This window comes from Canis lupus, chromosome 1 (genome assembly GCF_048164855.1).
Source record: "Canis lupus baileyi chromosome 1, mCanLup2.hap1, whole genome shotgun sequence".
Lineage (NCBI taxonomy): Eukaryota > Metazoa > Chordata > Mammalia > Carnivora > Canidae > Canis > Canis lupus.
Genome location: NC_132838.1, coordinates 76,639,269 through 76,664,504, shown reverse-complemented (window position 1 = coordinate 76,664,504; position 25,236 = coordinate 76,639,269). Strand labels below are relative to the sequence as shown.

The window sequence follows — 25,236 nt, the reverse complement described above, 5'->3', positions numbered from 1 at the left end:
GTTTAATCAAGTTTCATGTTTTAGGACCAGAGAATAATACCTTAAGAAAACCAGTCCTGCATATTCTAGTTTTTCTTACCTGTATAGTTAGCTCATTCTTGATACTCTGTGATTCATCAACTTGCAGAAGTATTTCTGCTTTATCTTTCACTGACAAGAAAGGAAAAACAGCAGTATAATCTTTCCAATCACTCAAATTCTGGAACAATATTTTAGTGAACCAAGATAGTAGTACATTCGGGCAGATTAATTATCCTTATACTGAATGCATGTGTTTCTTAATTCTATATAACTCTTATTTTTTCACTGGTAAATTCTGATTATTACTACAGCAGTTTTTCTTGGAAATTTTACATTTTCTGTGGCGTTAAAATATTAATTGTATAGATACTTTGAAAGATAATTTTTTTCCAGCTATTCTAAAGAGGACGAAGATATAATTTCTCATTGGGATAAACCAATACTTTGACTAATGCTTTTTTAAAAATGTTTTTATTTATTTGAAAGAGGGAGAGAAAGCGCACAGGCACAGAGAGGGAAAGTGAGGAGAAGTAGACTCCCCGCTGAGCTCAACCCCAGGACCCTGAGATCTTGATCTGAGACAAAGGTAGATGCTTAACCAATGGAGCCACCCAGGCACCCCTACCTTGGCAAATCTAAAGCAAGATTTTAAAAACAATGCAGAATGTTTTGTTTTGTTATATTGTCAGGGTGAGCAGTACTGTAAGGTCTACAAAAAATTCAGATTTTTATCTGACTGTTCATACCAAAAAAGCACTGTCAAATAAATGTAGCTCATATGATCATAAAAGATTATATACACCTGTGGTCTTTCAGAACTGTTCCTTTGTCTAGAGGTTTTCCCTCTAGGGAAGCAAGAGATCTATCTACATTTCAGCCCCAAGGCCTCCTAAGCTTTAAAAATCTCCACATGGTTAACAACTTCTTTAACCCATGGTAAATGGCTAATGCATGAAAAACTAACTCCTCAACTTTGAAAACAAAGTAGGAGAGACTGAAGAGGTAAAATTGTAATAAATTTAGTGAAGGAGGAAAAGATCAAATATATGAGTAATGATATCATCACAGCTCTAGCAATAGAACACTGTAATTCAAATTTATCTTTCATAGTTTAATGCAGTAAGGTGAGACACTGAGTTAAGAATCAAATCATAGTCTCTCAAGATTCAAGTTGGGAACTTTTACATCCTCCTCCCCAGAATTAGGCACACCTACTGAGAACTAGTGATTCTTAGTAATTATGTAACATTTCGATTATAGTCCGTTTTCCAAAAACATACTTGTTTTGAAAACATGAATTTGAGATTACTGTTTTACCGGAAAACTTGAACATAACACGGATTTTGCATTTGCTTGAGCATAATTTCACAAACACAGAAAACAGGACCTATGCACTTACCTCAAATACCTACCAGCTATCTCTCTGTTCAGTGTTAGGAACCACACCAACTTTCCATCCTTCCATTACTTCACAGTAACGCACAACCTGTAGACCCTCTAAAGCCTATTTCCACAAGCAAACTTAAGGCTGTCTTTTAGATGAAGTACCATATTTATTACAGTATTTGTGTTCAACCATTTTAACATGTATGAAACTGTGCTACTGTTTTATTAGGTCCCAACTTTTTTTTTAATGTGTCTGTGATGGTATTTTTAAGTGTTGCATCCTCCTAACCCCATTTCCCCATAATCCTCGTGGTTTCAATTGTGCTTTTGCAGAAATTGGTGATTTTTAGGAACATGTGTTATGTTATAATGGAGCTATTTTCACTCATAAATGTTAAGAGTATATATGCTCTAACATACTGCATTTTTCATGTGATGGTTCTATATAAAATTCTTTTATTTGGATTTTTTTAAAGCAATCTCTACACCCAACATGGGGCTTGAACTCACAATTCCAAAATCAAGAGTCACATGCTCTACCAACTGAGCCAGCCAGGCACCCCTACTTGCATTTTTTAATAGTATAGAGTATGGAAACTGATGTTATTTAATTAAATAACTGATGTTATTTAATGTTAATGGTAGCCATTTTAAAATGTATTTTTGAGAGAAAACATTTATCAGTTAACTTTCTCATTTTTCACAAATGTTTCCCAAAATAGGAATATTACTTTGTTTTTAAATATTTAAAAATCATGCATCCAATGTCCAATGATACTTCTAATTTCTTCTTTTAGAAGTGTAGCTTGTAAATAATTATTTTATTTTTATACTTTTGTTCATTAAATAATCCACGTGGAACTCAGTAACATGCACAGATCTAAATTAATCTCAGAATGTTCATATCTAATTGTCCAAATAATGCCTTTCTCCATTATTTTTTAACTTCTATTTCATCATAGTTAAGCTGTGTAAGTTAATTATAAAAAATAGTGAAGTTTTAAAACAGTAAGTTTAAATCTATTTCAACACTGTATATTCTGTTCAACTGAACATGACTCCTGGTTTTATTCATATTGTTTTGGTAACTTTTTAAATATAGTTTAAGTTTTGATTGGACAATTCCACTCTCAGTATCTTCAATTTTGGTTTCTTGTTTATTCTTTAAGGTGAGTTTCACAACTTCTTGAACACTAGAGTACTCACAAGAGAGCTATTTGGGATATCATTGATACTTATTAACAGAAAACTGTTTATTAAACTTAATTTTGTCTATTCAGAAGATTTTCTCTTATTCAGGTCTTCCTATGTGTCTTTTATGATTTATAGTTTCCTTTCCATGAGCTTCACGCATAATCAGGAATGCAACTGATGTTGTGGAGGGTCTTCATTCAACATCTACTTTACTAATCTGATTATCTCTAATCATTTTTGATGGATTTTCTTAGCTTCCTGCTGGTGAACTACTGCCAAAGTTTAGAGTGGCCACAAAAGTATAAAGAGTTGGAGAGGGGTGCCTGGGTGGTTCAGTCAGTTAAGCATCTAACTCTTGGTTTCAGTTCAGCTCATCATCTCAGGGTTGTGAGACTGAGCCCCATGTCCAGCTCCGTGCTCAGCACAAAGTCTGCCTGTCTCTCTCCCTCTGCTCTTCCTCCTGTTCGCAGGTGCATACACACACTCTCTCTCTCGCTTTAAAATAAATAAATGAGATTTTTAAAAAAGATTGGGGGGGAAAGGGAAAAAAGAAAACCTAAAATGATGACAGGCATTCTACTCTAATTTTTAAAAAGAGAATCTTAAAGCAAGGTCTATTGTTTTCCTGCTAAATGTAGTCCAATACTTTATAAGAATTGAAATTTCAAATTTCCTCTTACCTGAATAGTTGGAAACTTGTATTATTATGCTAAGGTGCTATAAGAATGACTTATAATAATAAAATTATCAGCAAAAATTCAACTTGAATCACTCTGGGAAAATTCTTTATGTTGTTGAGTTATTCACATATCTTGAAAAATTATCTTCAGATATTTTTAAGTTTAACTCTTAATTCTAAAAACACACAAATCACTTACTTTCACCTTCCTGAAGCATTTTCAGTAACTGTGCATTTCTTGCCTTTACTTCTTTATACTTTGCCTAGTAGTCAAAGAAAAAAGATTTAGTTTTTTAAAGTAAATGATATAATTAACAATTTACTAAGAATTTATGGAGCTATGAATTCTAGGCTTGCTAAAAGACAGAAATTACTTTTGAAAGAAACAGAATGGAGGACAATGTATTCAGAACTGTCTACTCCTAAATTAATTCCCTGATACAATAACAGAAATTAATATTATAGGTAACTGAAAAATAAGGGATAAAACTGGAGAAAATTCAGGATAATACTAAAATTTCTTTAAGTTTTTCTCTTTTTTTTTTCCTTAAACAAAACCCTTACACAATTCAAAACAATTAGATGAAAACAAAGAATGGTAATTCACAGCTCTAGACCAAGACCATCCTGTACTATACTAGAACTTTCTGTATCTGTTCTTTATCTGCCATTGTCCAACTGTAGGCTACTAACTACTGACAGTGCCTAGGTACATACACACTGTAGTTACAGAACTATATAGCACAGTACTATGTCTGCTCATTTAAGACTTTATTAACCTCTCATTATTTCATTAACTATATGTTATTAAAGTAACTTTTAGTTGATATGAATTAATTATTTACTAGAGTATCTTTCATTTTTCTCAATTTCTTTTTCCAAATGACTTAGCTTTTTCTACTACATAAATGACACAATTATATACTTATGAACAAGAGAAATTATGTTCTGCATTAACGTCTTTATTCCAAGGAATTTTCCCTTCAACATATCTTAAACAGACTTAATTATTTATAAATATTTAATATATTAATACATTGGAGAAAACAATACACTTAATACATTGTGGAAAAACAAAAGAACAGAGGAAATCGATCACTATAACAAACTTGTCATTTCTACTCCTAACATTTACGCTGATAAGTACCAAATTTACTGATTCAAAATTCTTTCTTGTATAACATATTTAATGTATTTTAAATGAAGTCCAATAAATATGGCTTTTACTAAATACTCTATCCAGTAAATTGCTGATAATAAATTAGTAATGATATTTGGTAATACTGCAGACAATACCCTGAAAAGAAGCAAGCACCACGTAAATGTAAAGGGAACAGAACTTCTGAGCAGCTTAAGAATGAATGAGAAAGGTAAGTCAGATGGACACAAAAATATGAGGCAGAAAAACACACACAGTCAATTACAAGTATATTCACTATGAATACAGAAATATCTCCACTATGATATCTAAATTTTCTCTCAGGGCCTCAATCAATGTTATTATCTTGTCAAACTTTCTCCAGTTCAAGTCTTTTGTCCAAGGTACAGATCAGTGTACACAGACACACCTTTAATAGCAACCTTTGGGTCTAAAGTCAGCTCATAATGCAAAAATTGCAAATGAGCAAAATTATCCACAAAAAATCATTATGTTGCCCATAAAAATAGTAGTTTTATATATACAACCCTGAACAGTAAATTTATCTATAAAAACAAAATGTATAACATACTAAGGCCATGTAATTTTTTTTTATTTTTTAAAGATTTTTTAAAAAATTTATTTATTCATGATAGACAGAGAGAGAGAGGGGCAGAAACACAGGCAGAGGGAGAAGCAGGCTCCATGCAGGGAGCCGGATGCGGGACTCGATCTGGGGACTCCAGGATCACGCCCTGGGCCAAAGGCAGGCGCTAAATCGCTGAGCCATCCAGGGATCCCCAATGCCATGTAATTTATAAGAGCATAAATGAAACATTACAGTTCCCTTATTAGTATTTTTAATTTCACAAAAAAGAGAGCACTTAAATGATATGTATGTTGTGAGTTCAGCTGCATCCTGAATATCTATGCCTGTATCTACAGCCATTTCAAACTCAGTAAATACAAAATGGGATATTAGTCCCCACTGCCCAGACCTGTTCAAAATGTGCTCTTACTCTTACATTTATTTTTTTTTGTTTTTTTGTTTTTTTTTTATTACTCTTACATTTAATACCTGTCCCTTGTTTTACTACACTATCTTCACTCCACGCCTCATGCGTGCATATATATATATATTTGTATATATGTATATATATACACATATTATCTTATAAATATTACTTAGGCTGAGTTTTTAGATAGGAATTGAAATGTATATTCATTTAGCATCAATCCAGTGGTTTTTCTGCCTATAGTTTATGAAGCTTTGCATTTATTTAATTCTATTTTTTTTTTATCATGATAAGTGTGTTCTTTAATCCCCATCATCTACTCTCCCACCCCCCACAATCTCCTCTCTCTGGTAACAATCAGTTTTTTCTCTATAGTTAAAGAGTTTGTCTCTCGGTTTCTTTTTTTTGTTTGTTTCTCTGTTTTGTTTCTTAAATTCCACTCATGAGTGAGATCATATGATGTTTGTCTTTCTCTGACTTTTTTCACTTAGCATAATACTCTCTAGTTCCATCCATGTTGTTGCAAATGGCAAGACTTCATTCTTTTTATGGCTGAATAATATTCCATCATACACACACACACACACACGCACACACACATGCAACATCATCTTCTTTATCTTTGTTGTGCCCAATGAAAGAAAAGGAAAATATAAATCACAAAATAAAACTAAGGGAGATGGGTGGATACAGTCCAAACAGGTTTTAGCAGGAAGTAAGTAAAAAAGTAACACAGGTTTGTGGCTTAAAAAAAGTATAAATAACAAATGTTGGCGACAATGGAAAGAAACTGGAATACTTGTGTAATGATGATGGGAATGGAAAATGGTGCAGGTGCTATGGAAAACAGTATGGCAGTTTCTCCAGAAGTCAAATATGATCTAGCAATTCCACTCTTAGGTATATATCCAAAAGAACTGAAAGCAGGGACTCAGATACTTGTACACTAATGTTCATGGCAGCAATATTCACAACAGGGATATAGGGGAAACAACACAAGTGTCCATAAACAGAACAGAACAAACAAAACATGGTGTGTGTGTGTATATATATATATATATATAACACACACAATGGACTATTACTCAGCCATAAAAAGAAATTCTGATACATGCAAAAACATGGATGAAACTTGAAAACGTTATGCTAAGTGAAATAAACCAGACACACAAAGACAAATATTATGTGATTCCACTTATATGAAGTATCTAGAATAAAGCAAATTCACTGGGATTAGAGATTATGAGCGGCTGCAAGAAAAGGGAAATAGAAGTTATTTAATGGGTACAGAATTTGGGATGATAAAAAAAGTTCTGGAAATAGTGGTGATAACTACACAACACTGAAGGTAATTAATACCAATTAATTATAACTTAAAAATGATTAAAATGGCAAATTTAATGTTATACATATTTCACGATAAAAAATCATATTGTCAGATTATTTATCATTAATGAAAGTCTAAAAACCTAACAGCAGAAATACTATTTCTATTAATCAAATATTATACATATTTACATATAAGAACAACAGAAAAGTATAATTTTATAGGATTATTTTAGTTTACAACAGTAAATAATTACAAACCTCCCACTGAGTGATCACATTTTTCAGCTTCTGGATTTCAGCATCTTTCCTTTCAAGTTCCAACTTTAGTCTTTCAATTCTTCCATCTTTCAGAACTACTTCCTGTGGGAGAAAAACACTATTTTAGAACTAAGATATCCTGGGACGCCTGGCTGGCTCAGTCAGTACAGCATGCGACCCTTGATCTCAGGGTTGTGAGTGTGAGCCTCACGTTGGGTGTAGTGATTACTTAAAAATAAAAATCTTAAAAAAAAAAAAAAGAAAAACCAATTTCTAACAATTCTGGTTTATAATATTCCTTTGTGAAAAGCTTAAGAGGAAAAAAATCCTGATTTTCCTGATTTTAATCCATTTTCTAAAGCAACCTTAAACTGTTTATTACATTTCCAACTCTACTCAATTATATAATTGTAATTATTACAGTAAAAGTAAGATATTTATGATTAATCTCAAACTACAAACACAACAGAATAATATCAGAGCTTTGAAATTTTTCTATACTGAAATAAACACATTAAAAGTGCTCTGTTACAAGTTATTAGTCTATCTTTGAAACCCAAAAGAACTGAAAACTTAGAAAAAATAAATCATTTCACATTTATTTTATAATTTATAATTATTTTATAATTTAAAATTGTTTTATAATTATAAAATATAATAAATAATAACAAAACCCAAAAATAAATTTTCTCTGTACAGCATTTGCAGGTAGAAAATAGAACTAGAAAAACCATTTCCCCCAGTAGTTATAAAAAATATCCCTAAAAATAAAATTCAGAAATGTTTAGGATCTACAAAGAAAATTATAAAATATTGAAAAGGACATGGGACAAAGGATGTAGATGGGAAGACTAAATATTATTTCAATAAAATTCCATTGAAATTCCAGTCAAAACGTCATCTGGGAGAACAAAGGACAGAAACAAAAAGTTAATGCAATAAAGAAGAATTTGCCTACCAAATAACGGCACACCACACAACAAAAATAACTACAACACCTGGTCTGACAGTGCAGTGTACCAGAAAAGAAAGTCCAGATATACAAATTTATTGTAATATAATTATGGTATTTTTAAAGAAGTGAGAAAAGGCTGAATTATAGAATAAATGTAGGTTACTGGATAAGTGGCTAACTGGGAGAAAAAAATCAAGTTAAGAAAATCCCTGCCTTCTTGCACCACCTACCCAGACAAATTTAAATGCAAAAAAATCTCAAAGTTATGTAAGAGTATAAATCGGTTCCCTTTATCTAATGAGTGATGTGGCAACATTAACTTATTCTAAAGATATTCTCTGAGCACGTACCTACCTACCAGGTGCTACAGGTACTACAATGAAGAAAACTAAAAAGACTCCTGCTCTCCTGGGACTTGTCTGGGAGAGGAGGCAGATAGAAACATAAATGCTGCAATAAGAAAGTGCAGTTTAAGCTACGAAGAAAAGAAGCATAGTGTTATAAGGGGAATAATGTGGATTGTTCCCTTGTGGATCAGGGAAACTCTCTCTAAGGTAGTGACTTTTATGATGAACTTTGAGTGATGAGAAAGAACTGGTTAAGCAAAAAGTGGAGGTAAGAGATTTCCAAGTAGACAGAACAGTATATTTAAAGACCTCAAGGCAGGAAGGAGCCTAGAGAATCTGAAGGAAAAAAGAAGCCAACATGGTTGGAATTCAGTGAGGGGGTAGATAATATAAGACAGAGGCCTGATCCTGAAGGGCTTCGTGAACCAGTGAAGGAATTTGAGCAGGACTATCAGATTTCTGCTTATGTTACATTTATGTTTTTAAGAGATCACTTTGGCTGCTGTGGAAAATGGATCAGAGTGGGTAACAGAAGTGCAAAATCTTTAACTGCTACTGCAAGCCCACATCAGAGAAGATTATGACTGAGATCAGAAGCAGTGCAGATGGAGAGAAATGTATAAGAAATTATTTGGGAGCAGAATCTACAGTATTTTATTAGCAGTTGAATGTGGCAGGTGAGGATGATGGGCACTTTCAAGATTCTAGTTTAAGCAAATAGGGGGGTGGATCCAGATTAGAAATATACATAATATTAGGCCCAAGAATTTCACTTCTAGGAATCTACCTTACCTAGATAAGTCAGGTAGGGAGGAATATCTAGAAGTATTCATTGCAGATTTATTACAAAAAACTAGACATCAAATTTAAATGCCCACCAATAGAATATAGCCTAAATGTATAGTAAGTTTATAAAACTGAAAACTCTGAAATTACTAAAAATGATACAGAACTATAAAATATATTCACAAGGTCTCAATATTATGACACTATATGCAAAAAAAATTCTGGAAGAACATAGACTAAGAATTTACTCTTAGAAGATTTATTTTTGTGAGACGGAAATTTCACTTTATTGTTTAAAAATTTCCTTTTATCAAAATTGTTTTGTACTAAGTATAGAATCATTGAATAACATACTATTCTAATTTTGAAAAAAAATGGAAAAAGAAGCATTAAAATAAAATCTAGATGAAGAAGAGTATCATATCATCTTTTGAGTAAGAAAGCCCTTCTGAACATAATACTAAATGGAGGAAACTAAAAGGAAAAGACTGATACATTTAACTTGATGAAAAATCTCCAAAAATACCCTAAGAGAATTGAAAGGTAAATGAGACTCTTATCGTTTGCCTCCCTCTCTGTTTTTATCTTATTTAATACGACTGAAAAAAACAGTCACAATCATATGACAGGCATATAACCAATAAACATGAGAAAGTATACAATCTTAGTAGTAAGCAAAGAAATGTAATCTCAAACTGGCACATTTAAAATATTTTTTTTCGGGATCCCTGGGTGGCGCAGCGGTTTGGCGCCTGCCTTTGGCCCAGGGTGTGATCCCGGAGACCCGGGATCGAGTCCCACGTCGGGCTCCCGGTGCATGGAGCTTGCTTCTCCCTCTCTCTGCCTGTGTCTCTGCCTCTCTCTCTCTCTGTAACTATCATAAATAAATAAAAATTTAAAAAAAATAAATAAATAAAAATAAAATATTTTTTCTCAGTGTGGGATAACTGAAAGCAATTGAGTTATTAAAAATTCAATTATTTAATGTATAAGAATTATTACTTAATAACCCAAAATGGTGACCATCTCTATTTAAGTAAAAAGTGGTGTGGTCCATATAACAGTTTCTACATTTTTAGAGAGGAAAAAAAAAAAGTATACATCCATAGAAAAGTTGGACCAAAACAAACTATCACTAGTTTTCTCCAGGTGAATAAAATTAAGGTCATTTTTTCCCCCCGCTGCATCTACAAACTGGGGATATCTACCAACTTCATAGTTAATTGTGCAAATTAAATGAAATAACCATTTTAAGTACTTAACATAGTATCTGGCAAATATATAGTAAAGCCCTCAAATATTAATTTTTGCCTTATCATTAATCCATTTATCAGTAGTTTCTAAAATTTCTTTAAAAAGATGACTCGTCTCAGTTGGTTAAGTGTCCAACTCTTGGTTTCAGCTCAGGTCATGATCCCCAGGTCCTGAGATTGAGCCCTGGGTTGGCTTCCACCTGCAGTAGCGAGTCTGCTGGAGATTCTCTCTCTCTTTCTGTTCTTCCCCCCAGCTCATCCACTCTCTCTCTCTCTCTAAAGCAATCATTTTTTAAAAACCAACAAAGATCACTTTTTTAAAGACAGAAAATCATAGTTTTAATGTGCATTCATTTTTATAAGGTTTTACATTTCAATTAATAAATTTTAAAATTATCTTCTAAGTAGAAAATATTATACTAAAATAAGGATACAAGGATGTACAAGATAAAGTCCATGTCCACAAAGGATCTGTAGTCTGTTAAGAATGATAATAAAAATGTGCCGCATAAAATGTGCCATAAGAAAAACAAAATGCAAAGTGTCTGGGTGGCTCATTTGGTTAAGTGCCTGCCTTTGGCTCAGGTCATGATCCTGGAGTCCCAGTATCGGGCCCTGCATCAGGCTCCCTGCTCAGCAGAGCGCCTGCCTCTCCCTCTCCATTTGCATGCCCTCTGCTTATTCTCTGTCAAATAAATAAAATCTTAAAAAAAAAAGGAAAAGAAAAAATTGCTGTGGGGTAAAAAAAAGGAAAGATCATATCCAGATTTTCTGTGTTTGGTGTTTGGGGTGGGGGTAGTGAGAGAAAGCTTCAGGGAGAAGATGGCAAGTGACATGAACCTTGGGCAAAGCCAGGGAGGACCAAGCTTTCGGTGATAGTAGGGCTTTGCTCTAGCTATGAGAAAATCTGGGAAAATATAGCTGAAGTTAATTAGGCTGAAACTACACCATAGAACAATGTTTTCATACTTGTTTTTTTTTTCTCATTAAACTTTTGTTTTAATGGGTCTCAAAATTCTGTGACAGATTTTTGGTCAAGTTGTTTCCATTAAAAAGTACTGCTTTTAAAAACTAATAACTTAAAACTGCCACACACACAAACAAAACAAAACAAATGGTCCACAAAACATTCTCCTTTCCTTCTGAAGGTTTTACGATGCATTGTTATCATTAACCAGTCTTTTACTATTAAACTTAAATGGCCAATTGACACAAACAGTTCTGAGACCGTCCTTCCACCATTGATTAAGACATGGGTGGCAGGTATTAGGAATAATATTAATTTAGCCTTCTGAGCGTTCTGGGCAGACTTGGTGACTTTGCCAGCTCCAGCTGCCTTCTTGTCTACTGCTTTGATGACACCCACAACACCCAAAATGGCCCAGAGGAGGATAGAGAAGCTCTCAACACACATAGGTTTGCCAGGAACCATATCAACAAAGGCAGCATCCCCAGATTTCAAGAACTTGGGACCATCTTCCAGCTTTTTTCCAGAACGACGATCTATCTTTTCCTTCAGCTCAGCAAACTTGCAAGCAATGTGAGCTGTGTGACAATCCAGCACAGGTGCATATCCAGCACTGATTTGGCCTGGATGGTTCAGGATAATCACCTGAGCCGTGAAGCCAGCTGCTTCCATTGGTGGGTCATTTTTGCTGTCACCAGCCACGTTACCACGACAAACATCTTTGATACGTTCTTGACATTGAAGCCCACGTTGTCCCCAGGAAGAGCCTCACTCAAAGCTTCATGGTGCATTTTAACACACTTTACTTCAGTTGTAACATTGACTGGAGCAAAGGTGACCACCATGCCAGGCTTAAGAATACCAGTCTCCACTCGACCTGCTGGGACAGTACCAATACCACCAATTTTGTAGACGTCCTGGAGAGGCAGACACAAGGGCTTATCAGTTGGATGAGTTGGTGGCAGAATGCAATCCAGAGCTTCAAGCAGTGTGGTTCCACTGGCATTCCCATCTTTACGGGTGACTTTCCATCCCTTGAACCAAGGCATGTTAGCACTCGGCTCCAGCACATTGTCACCATTTCAACCAGAAATTGGCACAAATGCTACTGTGTCAGGGTTGTAGCCAATTTTCTTAATGTAGGTGCTGACTTCCTTAACGATTTCCTCGTATCTCTTCTGGATGTAGGGTGGTTCAGTGGAATCCATTTTGTTAACACCAACAATTCGTTGTTTTACACCCAGTGTGTAAGCCAGAAGGGCATGCTCACGGGTCTGCCCATTCTTAGAGATACCTGCTTCAAATTCACCAACACCAGCAGCAACAATCAGGACAGCACAGTCAGCCTGAGATGTGCCTGTAATCATGTTTTTGATAAAGTCTCTGTGTCCTGGGGCATCAATGATGGTCACATAATACTTGCTGATCTCGAATTTCCACAGGGAGATATCAATGGTGATACCACGTTCATGTTCAGCTTTCAGTTTATCCAAGAGCCAGGCATACTTGAAGGAGCCTTTTCCCATCCTAGCAGCCTCCTTCTCAAATTTTTCAATAGTTCTTTTGTCGATCCCACCACATTTGTAGATCAGATGTCTAGTAGTGGTAGACTTGCCTGAATATACGTGTCCAATGACGACGATGTTGATGTGAGTCTTTTCCTTTCCCATTTTGGTTTAGGTTTAGCGGTGGTTTTCACGACACCTGTGTTCTGGCGGCAGACCCGTTGCGAAAAAACCATACTTATTTGACAGTCATCTACATTAAGGAATGTTTTAGATCATGACTCAGAACACACACATCAGTGTACATGTATGTACTTATGTTGTATATGTCGTGTATGTGTATATATATATACACATGGAAACAAATTTCGTAAAATATGAATAGGTAGAGGTCATATACTCTTGACATCTTTTTTTTCTATTATCTACTGTATTTTTCTACTATCTATCTATAAATCTACTAAATTAATTTATGGACCAGTTAAATGCGGTGGAACTCTCAGTTTGAAAAGCACAGCCTGAAGATTTTACATATCAGGTCCAAGGTATTGTACTTGATTCAACAGACACTGAAGTTTAAAGTATTAGGGTGGCATGGTGGAAGTCATACTTTTTAAAAAGTCATCTGGTAGCCCTGTATAGGAGAAATTAGTACTAGTATTAGAAGGCAGGAGGCAAAAAGAATTGTTAAAAATTACTGAAATAATACCATTAGAAGATAATGAGGTTCTCAATTAGAAAAGTGCTCATGAAAATGGAAGAGAAGATAGATTTAAGAACTATTTCAACAATTAAAAACTCCCAAACCTTCAAAAACAGAAAAGTGAAAAAGGAAGTTGAGAGTTTGGATATCTGGATAAAATGACAGAACCAAAAACCGAAATGACGAAAGTCAAGGCAAATGCTTGGTTTGGAGTACATGATGCGCAGGAGTTTGGACTAGGTGAGAATAGAGCAAAAGAGAAAGATACACAAGGACAACGAAGTCTGCAAAATCAGGAGTGGCTGATCTATCCAATGCCAGTGAGGTTGTGGACAATTGAGTAAGCTCATACCCTGCTTCTAAAAGACAATGTTGATATGAAGATGTTTATATCCTTTGATTCAATTACTGTAAGAATTTTTTCAAGGCATACTTGGATGGCTTAGCCAGTTAAGTGTATGACTCTTGATAGTGGCTCAGGTCATGATCTTGAGGTTCTGGGATCAAGGCCCATGTCAGGCTCTGCATTCAGCAGGGAGTCTGTTTAGATTCTCTCTTCTCTCTTCTGCTGCTCCTCCCCCCACTTGTTCTCTCTCTCAAATAAATAAATCTTTGAAAAAATTTTATTTCGGGGCACCTGGGTGGCTCCAGTTGAGCGTCTGCCTTTGGCTCAGACTGTGATCCCAGGGTCCTGGGATTGCATCCCACATCAGGCTCCCTGCAGGGAGTCTGCTTCTCCCTCTGCCTATGTCTCTGCCTCTGTTTCTGTCTTTCAGGAATAAATAAATAAAATCTTTTAAAAAAAATAAAAATAAATAAATAATTTTATTTCAAGGAGGGGTACCTGGCTGGCTCAGTTGATGGAGCATGCAAATCTTGATGTCAGGGTTATGGGTTCAAGTCCTAAGTTGGATAGAAATTGCTTTAAAAAAACAAAATAAAAAAAAAAAGAATTTCAAGAAAATAATTTATCAAAAATATTAAACATAGGAAGAAGTTCCATGAGTATCAAGTGACCAATTCTAAACAATCTAAATATTCAATAATAGGCAATGAATGACCAAGTGAATAACACTGTATTGATTTGACAATATAATGCATGGTTTACAAAAGGGGCTATAAAACTGTATTCCTTATTGTGACAATTATTTTTTTTGTTACAATTATTTTTAAATACCCATGCACATGGTATTTTCCCAGAAAAGCAATATTCAAAAATGAAACCACATGTTAAGAATGGGTGAATTAGAGTTGATTTATTTTTCACCTTTAAAAATTCCTGGGTGTATTAATGTGCAGTAAAAGAGGATTTTAACACTGGCAAAAGAAGAGCTTTTTTTCCTTGAGGAAGGAGTACTATGGAGAGAGGGAAGAGAGAAGTATTTTTTTTTAAATGGTCTCAATTTTTTCTTTTCCCTATTATACTCAATGATACACTATGAGAAAATCGTTAATTTTTTTAATTATGAAAAATTTTGCATATGCAATAGAAATATATAATGACACACATGAGGTAAAAAGAAAATAACCCAATAGATTAAGAATTTGAAAAATACCGGGGGGGATCCCTGGGTGGCGCAGCGGTTTGGCGCCTGCCTTTGGCCCAGGGCGCGATCCTGGAGACCCGGGATGGAATCCCACATCGGGCTCCCGGTGCATGGAGCCTGCTTCTCCCTCTGCCTATGTCTCTGCCTCTCTCTCTTTCTCTCTCTGTGACTATCATAAATAAAAAAAAAAAAAAAAAGAATTTGAAAAATACCAAAATTTTGGCATCTTCCCTGTGCCTTTTCCCAATCCTATCCCTTCCCTTCCCACATGAGGATATCCCCTATTATGAATTTTGTATTGTCTTCTCTTCCTTTGTTAGTCTTTTACTGCATATATATACCTTAAATTTACTGTTTTTTTGAAATATATATAAATGGCATCAAACTATTATTTGGTGACTTGCTTTTTTAATTAAATATTATGTTTTTGATATTCATCCATGTTGCTACATGTAAGTGTAGTTTTCATTTCTCCTATTGATTTTATTATGAATTGAGTTTTGAATATTCTTCTTGAACATGTCTCCAGGGTTTAATCTAGTGTAGAATTTTTTTTTAAGATTTTATTTATTTATTCATGAAAGAGAGAGAGAGGCAGACACAGGTAGAGGGAGGAGCAGCTCCATGCAGGGAAGCTGATGTGGGACTTGATCCTGGGACTCCAGGATCACGCCGTGGGCCGAAGGCAGGCGCTAAACCACTGAGCCACCCAGGGATCCCCTAGTATAGAATTTCTAGAACATATGGTCTGTCCATCATTTTCAACTTGAAAAGTTAATACTGTTTGCTAGGGTCTGGGGGAAAGAGGAACAAAGGAGAGTCTGGTAAAATGGTCTAAACTTTCACTCTAAGTTGAATAAGGTCGGAGAATCTAACATAGAACATGGTAACTATAGTTGATAACACTGTATTGTATAATTGATGTTTTAAGATGCTAGAACTTAAATGTTCTAAAAAGAAAAAGATAAATATGTGAGGTGATAAATGCATTAATTAACTAGATGGGAAGAAACATTTCACAATGTTAATGTATATCAAATCATCATGATGTGCTTTTTATTTACTTTTTATGATGTGCATTTTAAATATCTTACAATTTTATATCTCAATTATACCTTAATAAAGCTGAAAAAATAATGTTGCATCTTTACCACAAAAATAAACAAATAAATAAATAAAAATTAATACCAAATTGTTTTCCAAAATGGTTATACGAATTTATCCTATACCACTAGTGGCATGCTTCTGTTGTTCTATACCCTTAATAAGTGAGCACTGGCTAGTTCCTAACACTAGTCTTTAACTTCATTCAGTTTTCTTCTAGGCACTGCAGTGAAATTATTACACAAAATTTTGTTCTCTGCTCAAAAACCCTAAAGAATTCCTTACTGGCTACTGACTAAACCGTAAACCAGGTCTTTAAATCCTCCACAATCTTTTCTGACCCACCTTACCACATCTAAACTACACTCCTCAAAGATCCTTCTGTTTAATTAAACTGGTTTATACTTCCCTGCCTCCATACTTTTATTCCTGGCATTATAGTTTCTTCTCCTTCACCTGTGCATATTCAAATTCTACTGTTTTTTACATTCCAGTTCAAAAGCCATTTTTTCCTAAAACATCTCTGATCTCCATTCCTGAAAATTACTATGGCACTTTACCAGTATATCCTTTTTTGGACACACCTTTTCCTACCCTGTACAAAAATAATTATATATTAAATGGGTACAATATACAACATGCTCTGATAAAAACTTTAAATCTTACCTGCTAATTAATTGCAACTCTTAATAAAAATACATGAGAGGCACGTAATCCCAGTGTAGCACTGCTGATAAGCTACAGAAACTGTATTTTGTATTATTTGGCTTGGTTGATTTCAAAGATTGTTGTTCTATATTGCTCTGTTGCTTTGGTTTTATTAGATCACTAATATAACTTAATCATTTAATGAACTTTTATATGGCCAAATTTGTTCTACAAAGGGTTTGAGACACCTATTTGCTGAAATATACTAATATTATTCTTTCTATCCAAAAATGATCTCAGATGGGTTTCAGAAAATAAGAAGATATGGATCACAAAGGGGAGAATCACAGCCAAGAGGAAGCATATATGCTTACCATAAATATTAACATGGTTGCACAGACTATACATAAAATTTGACAGACAAAGCAAGACAGGAAAATATTAAATTTAATTCAATGCCAGAAAGGAAGAAGCTCACAAGTAGTTCTGGACAGGCAAGGATTCCCTGTTATTAAGTTGAAAATAGATTTTCATGTGGAATTATGTTAGTGTTATTTATAAACCCATCTTACTGCTGCATCAGAATAAAAAGTTCTCAAGGGTCTGACTTCCTTTGTGTCCTATGTAACACAACTTAGGTGTTTAATTTGTTGATCGAATTTACCAATCTTAATGAAACAACAAAGAGATAATGTCCACACAAGAGTAAAAGGATGATGGGAAATGGGCTTTTAGACTTTGGAATAGCCACTGTAGGAATCTGTCAAAGTCAAATTGTACAGAATTATTGAATCATTATATTGTATACCCGAAACTAATATAATACTGTATGTTTATTACACAGGCAGAGAGAGAGAGATGAACCAAAGGACTGTTAATGTTGAAATGAAGATGTGGCAAAAGTTACACAAGCACTGATTTTCAGAATGGAACATTAGCATTATCTTAAAAAAATATGTATTTTCCAGCAACACCTGGCAGCCTAGACATTAAATCAGACTAGAGAGAGTAGGCAATACTGTGAAAACCAATACTGTGCACCAAGGGAAGAAGAGAAAATCAAGTAGGTAAAAGGAAAGTGTTTGTGGAAACGCAACTGAAATTACTACAAGTTTGAGACTGAGAACAGTTATTAATGGATTGGAGGTCAACATAAGGTAAAGAATAGGCGCAAGTTTAAGAATACCTAAGACCCTCCCATAAAAGGAATAAATAAAGCAGAAGACTAGCAACTGTGTAAGAAAAACAAATGCAGGGGATCCCTGGGTGGCTCAGCGGTTTAGCGCCTGCCTTTGCCCCAGGACAGGATCCTGGAGATCTGGGATCGAGTCCCACGTCAGGCTCCCTGCATGGAGCCTGCTTCTCCCTCTGCCTGTGTCTCTGCCTCTTTCTCTCTGCGTCTATCATAAATAAATAAATAAATAAATAAATAAATAAATAAATAAATAAATAAATAATAAATAAAAAGAAGAAAGAAAGAAAGAAAGAAAGAAAGAAAGAAAGAAAGAAAGAAAGAAAGAAAGAAAGAAAGAAAGAAAGATGCATTTATAGGTCTCTATATGATGAAGTTTTCTTTCTTTTTTGTTTGTTGAGTAATATATTTAAAATGTGAGTGCCATTCTTAGGGCAATAGTTTGCAACTCCTGTCTACAGGTTAAAATTCCAACTTATTTCCCCATAAAAAGACTTTCATAATCTAAAACCCAAGCTATTTCCCTGGCCCTGTTACCCTAGCCTCACACACACTGTGCTTCTCAGTACAGAACCTTTTATTTCCTGAATACTCAGTCTAAAGCTTATGCAGCTCTGGACCTCTGCTATTGCACTTCCCGTAGGGCCCCTCCATTTCTCTTATAGTTTATTCATCATTCAGTGTCCATCCCAAATGTCAATTCTTCAGACACCTTTCACAACTCACCCAAGGAGGGAGCTAATACCTTCTCTATTCAAAACCTCATTTGTATTGTTCATCTCTCTCTCAAAGCCTTCATCATGCTGAATGATACTCTATAGGTTTGCCTCCTCTTACCCCCACTACTCTGAGTATCTAAGTGAAGGACAGTCCCACCCACCTTGGTATTCCCACTTTCCTATACTGGTGCCTAAGAGTATCTAGCACATAGCACACACTCAGTAAATATTCAATAAATGGAGTACCTGATACATGTTAATGTAAGTATCTATGCATGATAATGACTAAGATAATATCCTAAGACTGTAACGTCATATTATAACTGGATTCTACTGTTTTTTAAGAAAGGAAAATTGCATTTTAATTTCACTGTGATTTTAAGAGAATTTTCTATTTTACATGCCTGGTTGTGTTCATGAGCTGCGCAATTATCTGTTCCATTATATTCTGTAAGCTGTTCTCTTCTTTTTTCTCTAATAAGAATTTTATGAACATCATCTTCCAGTCTATTGAAGAATCCTCCATCATGTGATAAAGTCTGAGAACTCAATTCCTGTCAAAAATGAATTATGATTTACTATCATTCAACACGAAAGTGTATGCACTTAATAAACCTAGTCAGCCACCAGAAGGCTGGAGAATGAAAGAAAAATGGTAACTAAGAGACAATCAACCATCTGATTCTTCTCTATCTCCAAGAGGTAAACAGTAGAGACGCATTCTTAGATGACCTTTCCTTCATACTTTGAGTTGGGTACTGCTTAATTTAAAAAAAATTATCCATATAGCATATACAATTCACCCATTTAAAATGCACATTTCAATGGTTTTTAATATATCCAGAATTGTGCAACCATAATTATAATTAAGTTAATAAGTTTCATCACCTCCCAAACAAACTTTGAACTTTTAGCAGTCATTCCCTACTTCTCCCTACTCAGTTGTCCCCTGCATAACACTAATCTACTGTCCAGATACACCTGCCTTTTCTGGACATTCAATATAAATGAAACCATATAATATGTGGTCTTATGTGACAGGCTTCTTTCACTTAGTACAATGATTTCAAAGTTCACCTATATTATTATAGCATGTATCAGCACTTCATTTCTCATTACCAAATAATAACTACGTTTTATTTCTCCATGCTGTGGTTAATAGACATTTGTGTGGTTTCGACTTTTGGGTTATTATGAATACTACTACTATTACATTCAAGAACAGGTATTTTGTGGCTATGTTTTTAATTCTCTTATGTATATATGTATCTATGAGTAGAACTTCTGAGACATATGGTAACTCAATGTTTAACTTTTTGAGGAATTGCCAGATAGTTTTCCAAAGCAGCTGCACCATTTTATAATCCCATCAGAATGAGAGTTCTAATTTCTTCACATTCTCACCAACATTTGCCATTATCTGTCTTTATTGATCACAGACACCCAATTGAGTATGAAATGGTATCATACTATGGCTTTCAGCTGCATTTTCCTGATGGCTAGTGGTGCTAAGCATCTTTTCATATGCTTATTGGACATTCGTATATCTTTTTGGAAAAATGTCTACTGAGATCCTTTGCCTGCTTTTTAACTGGATTGCTTTTTACTTTTGAGTGTAAGAGTTCTTTATATAGTCTAGATACAAGCCTATTGTCAAATATATGATCTGGAAATATTTTCTCCCACTCTGCAGGTTTTCCTTTCACATTCTTGATAGTGTCCTTTGTATTACGAAATTCCTTTTGACAGCATCCAACTTATGCAAGAAACGACTCAGTTATGAAGATGTACTCCTATAATTCCTTCTTCTAAGAGCTTTACCATTTTAGCTCTTACATTTAGGTCTATAATCCATTTTGAGTAATTTTTTTTTTGTGTGTGTATGGAGTGAACAAAGGGCCCAAACTCATTCTTCTGCATGTGGATATCCAGCATTATTTGTTGAGAAGATTATTCCTTTCCCCACTAGATTGTGTTGGCATTCCTGTACAAAATCAACTGACCACAAATTTAAGAGTTTCCTTCTGGATTTAATTCTATTCTGTCAACTTGTATGTCTACCCTTATGCCATGCCACACTGCCTTGATTCTTATAGCTATGTATTGCTCCATCTTGTCTATTACATTTTAAAAATAATTTTTACATAAATTCTACATATTTGTGATAAAGAGACAAGATTTTATCACAATCTACCAATTACACTAAATGAGAAATTTTACATGTTCTTCAATCAAAGTGGTATTTCCTCTCCACTTCCTGTTATAAAGACAGAGACCTCTGAAGGGGCGCCTGGGTGGTGCAGTGAAGTGTCCAATTCTTGGTTTCAGCTTAGGTCATGATCTCAGGGTTGTGAGATCCAGCCCTGTGTCAGTCTCTGCACTCAGCATGGAGTCTGCTTGAGCTTCTCTCTTTCTCAAATAAATTTAAAAAATTTTTTAAAAAGAGACTGAAGAAAATATTCCTCTCACTCTCATTAGTTTCACATATGTCCCATATTCTTGAGCTATAACACTCAAATTTTACCCATTTCGACTGTATTTGTAAGCAAATGACCCAAAAGTTCAAATTCCTTTCCCTATATATTATCTTAGAAAGTGTTTGAAAGAAACAAAAATGTGTTATCACTGCTTAATAAATAAATGACATTAAAAATACTTGTGTAGCACATTGTATTTTGTAAAACTCTTACATAAACATCACTTTGATTCTTATTAACAACACAGGAGATTGAGAGAGCAAGAATTATTTTGCCACAAAGTAATCAAGGCCTCACTAAAGTTAAATAACTTGCCTATCAGTTATTCTATTGCTAAGTGGTACAAATATAAGTCTACTGCTTCACAAAATATGTCCAGTATATTCTGGTAAGATTTCACTTTAAATAATAAATACAACAATGCTTAAAACAGTGCTAAACTTCTAAGAAAGGAATGATACGAAAGCAACTAATTGGCCTCTGGATTTCACTTCTCTAAAAAGTGCAATTCCAGTTCTGTTTTTTGATGGCTACTATCATTACCAGCATGCCTATCCCAAAGGTACTCTGACCTTGAGTATTTATCAGTGAGGCAGAAAACTTCTTCACAGAGTAAGAAAGGAATTTTTATAAAGACAGTCTGATAAGAAACTAGGGAGAAAAGAAGCAAAAATAAATCACCCACAACTCCCCCCACCACATACACATACCCCAAAAGAAAAAAGACAAAAATATGTCAAATGTAAGAACACACATTCTTTAATAAGTTGAGCAATTCCATTTCAATTTAACTCAAATACTGAACATCTATTATGTGCCAAATATATAATGAGAAAGACAGTATGATGTTTGTGTAATTTTAGCCTTATAGATCATTGAAACATAATAGAATATAGACATAAGCCTTCACATTCATGGTCAGTTTTTTTTTTTCAAAGATTTTATTTGAGAAAGAGAGAAAGAACATGAGTGGGGGGAGAGGGGCAAGAGAGAGGGAGAGTCATCAGGCTCCCTGCTCAGCAGGGGCTTGATTTTAGGACCCTGGGATCACCACCTAAGCCAAAGGCAGACACTTAACTGACTGAGCCACCCAGGCGCCCCAGTCAGTTTACTTTTTAAAAAGTAGTAAGTTGCTTCATTAAGGAAACAAGAGTGTTTTCAACAAGTGGAGCTGGAACAACTGGATACACACATGCCAAAAAGTGAATTTGGCCTCTTTTTTCACAGCATACACAAAAACTAACTCAAAAATCAATCAGAGAGGATCCTGAGAAGATGAAGAAGCACAAGGAATCTGTCTCCTCACCTGGACAACAACTGCACTGTCAGAATCTATCTGATGTAACTGTTTTAGAATTTTGGAATCTATCAAGGGCTTGCAACTTCCAGGGCAAGACATGGAAGGTAAGTTAATTTTGGTTAATTTTAGCTTTTAGTACAGTAGTAGTTACTCATCCCCCAACCTCAGCCATGTGGCTGGCAGGCAGGCTTGTGGAGCAGCATGCACAGTTTATGGGAACTAAGGTGGACAAAAAGTACCCTGTCCTCCAAATAATAGGAACCTGCTTTGGTTACTGACTGCTGCTCTGATCACAGTCCAGACAAGGAGACAGGCAACCATTGTAGTTGTACCTCCTCAAATTGTTGTAAGCCCCTCTCCCTCCAGCTGAAGTGACTTCTACTAGATTTAAAGGGCTGGTGCCCATTCTTCCTCCCTTCATTTTTTGCTTTTTCACTTTTGGGAGCCAGACATTAAAAATTAGGACATTTAGAAACAAATGCCTATAAGGGGAAAATTAGAAAGTGACTGTACAGGCCCAAGGAAAAAGCCTCAGGAAAAGGCCTAAAGCTTACACCTTATGTTTATATTTGGAACAGAGAGAGCCTAAACAATCAAAAAAACAAAAATTAAAAAAACACCACTCTCCAAGGAAGGAGGAGAATCTGATTTCCAGAGTTGCCATATTATTAAATGTCTATCATTTAACAAAAAAATCACAATGTATTCAAGAAATAGGGAAATATGACCCACTGAAAGGCAAAAAATTAACCAACAGAAATTGTCCCTGAAAAAGACCTATGGCAGTTACATGAAACAAAGACTTCAAAACAATTGTCAAAGACTGCTCAAAGAACTAAAGGAGTTGTGGGGAAAATCAAGAAAACAATGTGTGAACAAAATGTAAATATCAATAGAGACAGAAAACCTAAAAAGATACCCCCTCCCAAAAAAAAAAAATCCTAGAGCTGAAAAGTACAACTGAAATGACAAATTAAAGGCAGAATTGAGCAAGCAAAAGGAAAAATCAGTGAGCTTAAAGATAGGACGATGGAAATTACGTAGGAACAAAGAATAGAAAGAAAAATAATTGAAGAAAAGGAAATAGAGCCTGAGGTATCTATAGGGTACTACGAAGTAGGCCAAAATATCCATTGTGGGAATCTCAGAAGGAGAAAATAGATAGGAACAGAGAATATTTTAAGAAATAGTGCTGAACTTTCTTACATTATCCACAAAAATAAATTTAAAATGGATGAGAGACCTAAATGTGAGATAAAAAATCATCAAAATCCTAAAGGAGAACACAAGTAGAGACTTCTTTGACCTTGGCCACAGCAACTTCTTACTAGACATATATCCAGAGGCAAGGGAAACAAAAGCAAAAATGAAATATTGAGATATCATCAAGATAAAAAAGCTTCTGAACAGCAAAGAAAACAATCAACAAAACTAAAAGACAACCCTCAGAATGGGAGAAGATATTTGCAAATGACCTATCAGATAAAGGGCTAGTACCCAGAATCCATAATAAAGAACTCATCAAATTCTACTCCCAAAAAATTTAGAAATGGACAGAAGGCATGAACAGACATTTTGCCAAAGAAGACATACACATGACTAAGAGACACATGCAAAAATGCTCAACATCACTCATCATCAGGAAAATACGAATCAAAACCACATGAAATATCACTTCACACTTGTCACAATGACTAAAATTAAAACTCAGGAAAGAATGGATCTTGGAAAGGATGCAGAGAAATAGGGAACTCTCTTACACTGCTGGGAATGCAAACTGGTACAGCCATTCTGGAAAACAGTATGTAGGTTCCTTAAAAGGTTAAAAATAGAATTACCCTATAACCTAGCAATTGCAAGGTATTTATCCAAAGGATACAAAAATGCTGATTTGAATGGGTACATGGACCCCTAATGATAGCAGCATTATCAACAATAGCCAAATTATGGAAAGAGCCCAAATGTTCGACTGATGAATCAATAAAGATGTGGTATTTATATATAATGGGATACTACTAAGCCATCAAAAAGAATGAAATCTTCCCATTTGCAACATCATGGATGGAACTAGAGTGTATTATGCTATGCAAAATAAGTCAGTCAGGGAAAGATAAATGCCATATTATTTCAATCGTGGAATTTAAGAAACAAAACAGATGAATATAGAATGGAAGGAAAAATAAGATAAAAATAGAGGGTCACCTAAGTGGCTCAATCAGTTAAGCATCCGACTCTTGGTTTCCACTCAGGTCATAATCTCAGGGTGTGACCTGAGATTATGTGGGATCAAGCCCCACATCAGGCTCTGTACTCAGTGTGGAGTCTGCCTGAAATTCTCTCTCTCCTTCTGTCTCTCCCCCTGCTCACACTCTCTACCAATAAATAAATAAAATCTTAAAAAAGATATGTTTTTTTAGGAAAACCTCAAAGACTCTTAGCTGGGGCATCTGGGTGGCTCAGTTGGTTAAGCATCTGCCTTTGGTTTAGGTCATGATCTTGGGATTCTGGGTTCTGCTTCTTTTGCCCCCTCAAAGTGGCAGCTCATATTTCAGTTCTGTTTCTTGGATGGATCTATCACTGTTGTTGCAGTTAGGATCCACACCTTTTAAACGTGGTATCCTAACTAATGACCCAGATCTTGCCCACTCTGGACCCAAGAATCCATCCTTTTCCTCATATGGTTTAGAGTTGAAGAGGTTGAAGGGGTTCATG

General features: G+C 35.0%; 1 protein-coding gene across 7 annotated transcripts in view; it reads right to left on the bottom strand.

Moving 5' to 3' along the window:
- GKAP1 (G kinase anchoring protein 1) overlaps positions 1 to 25,236 on the bottom strand; it is a 71,602-nt gene that overhangs the window by 3,061 nt on the left and 43,305 nt on the right. For 4 of the 7 annotated variants that reach the window (XM_072836768.1, XM_072836750.1, XM_072836739.1 and 1 more), the window contains 4 exons: positions 19,148 to 19,301; positions 7,022 to 7,119; positions 3,480 to 3,543; positions 80 to 150 (listed from right to left, as the gene is read on the bottom strand). In XM_072836768.1, coding sequence (XP_072692869.1) covers positions 80 to 150; positions 3,480 to 3,543; positions 7,022 to 7,119; positions 19,148 to 19,301 — 387 coding nt within the window. Of the gene's footprint in view, positions 1 to 79; positions 151 to 3,479; positions 3,544 to 7,021; positions 7,124 to 19,147; positions 19,302 to 25,236 lie in introns of all 7 variants that reach the window. The other 3 variants (XM_072836790.1, XM_072836779.1, XM_072836795.1) reach the window with 1 other exon arrangement.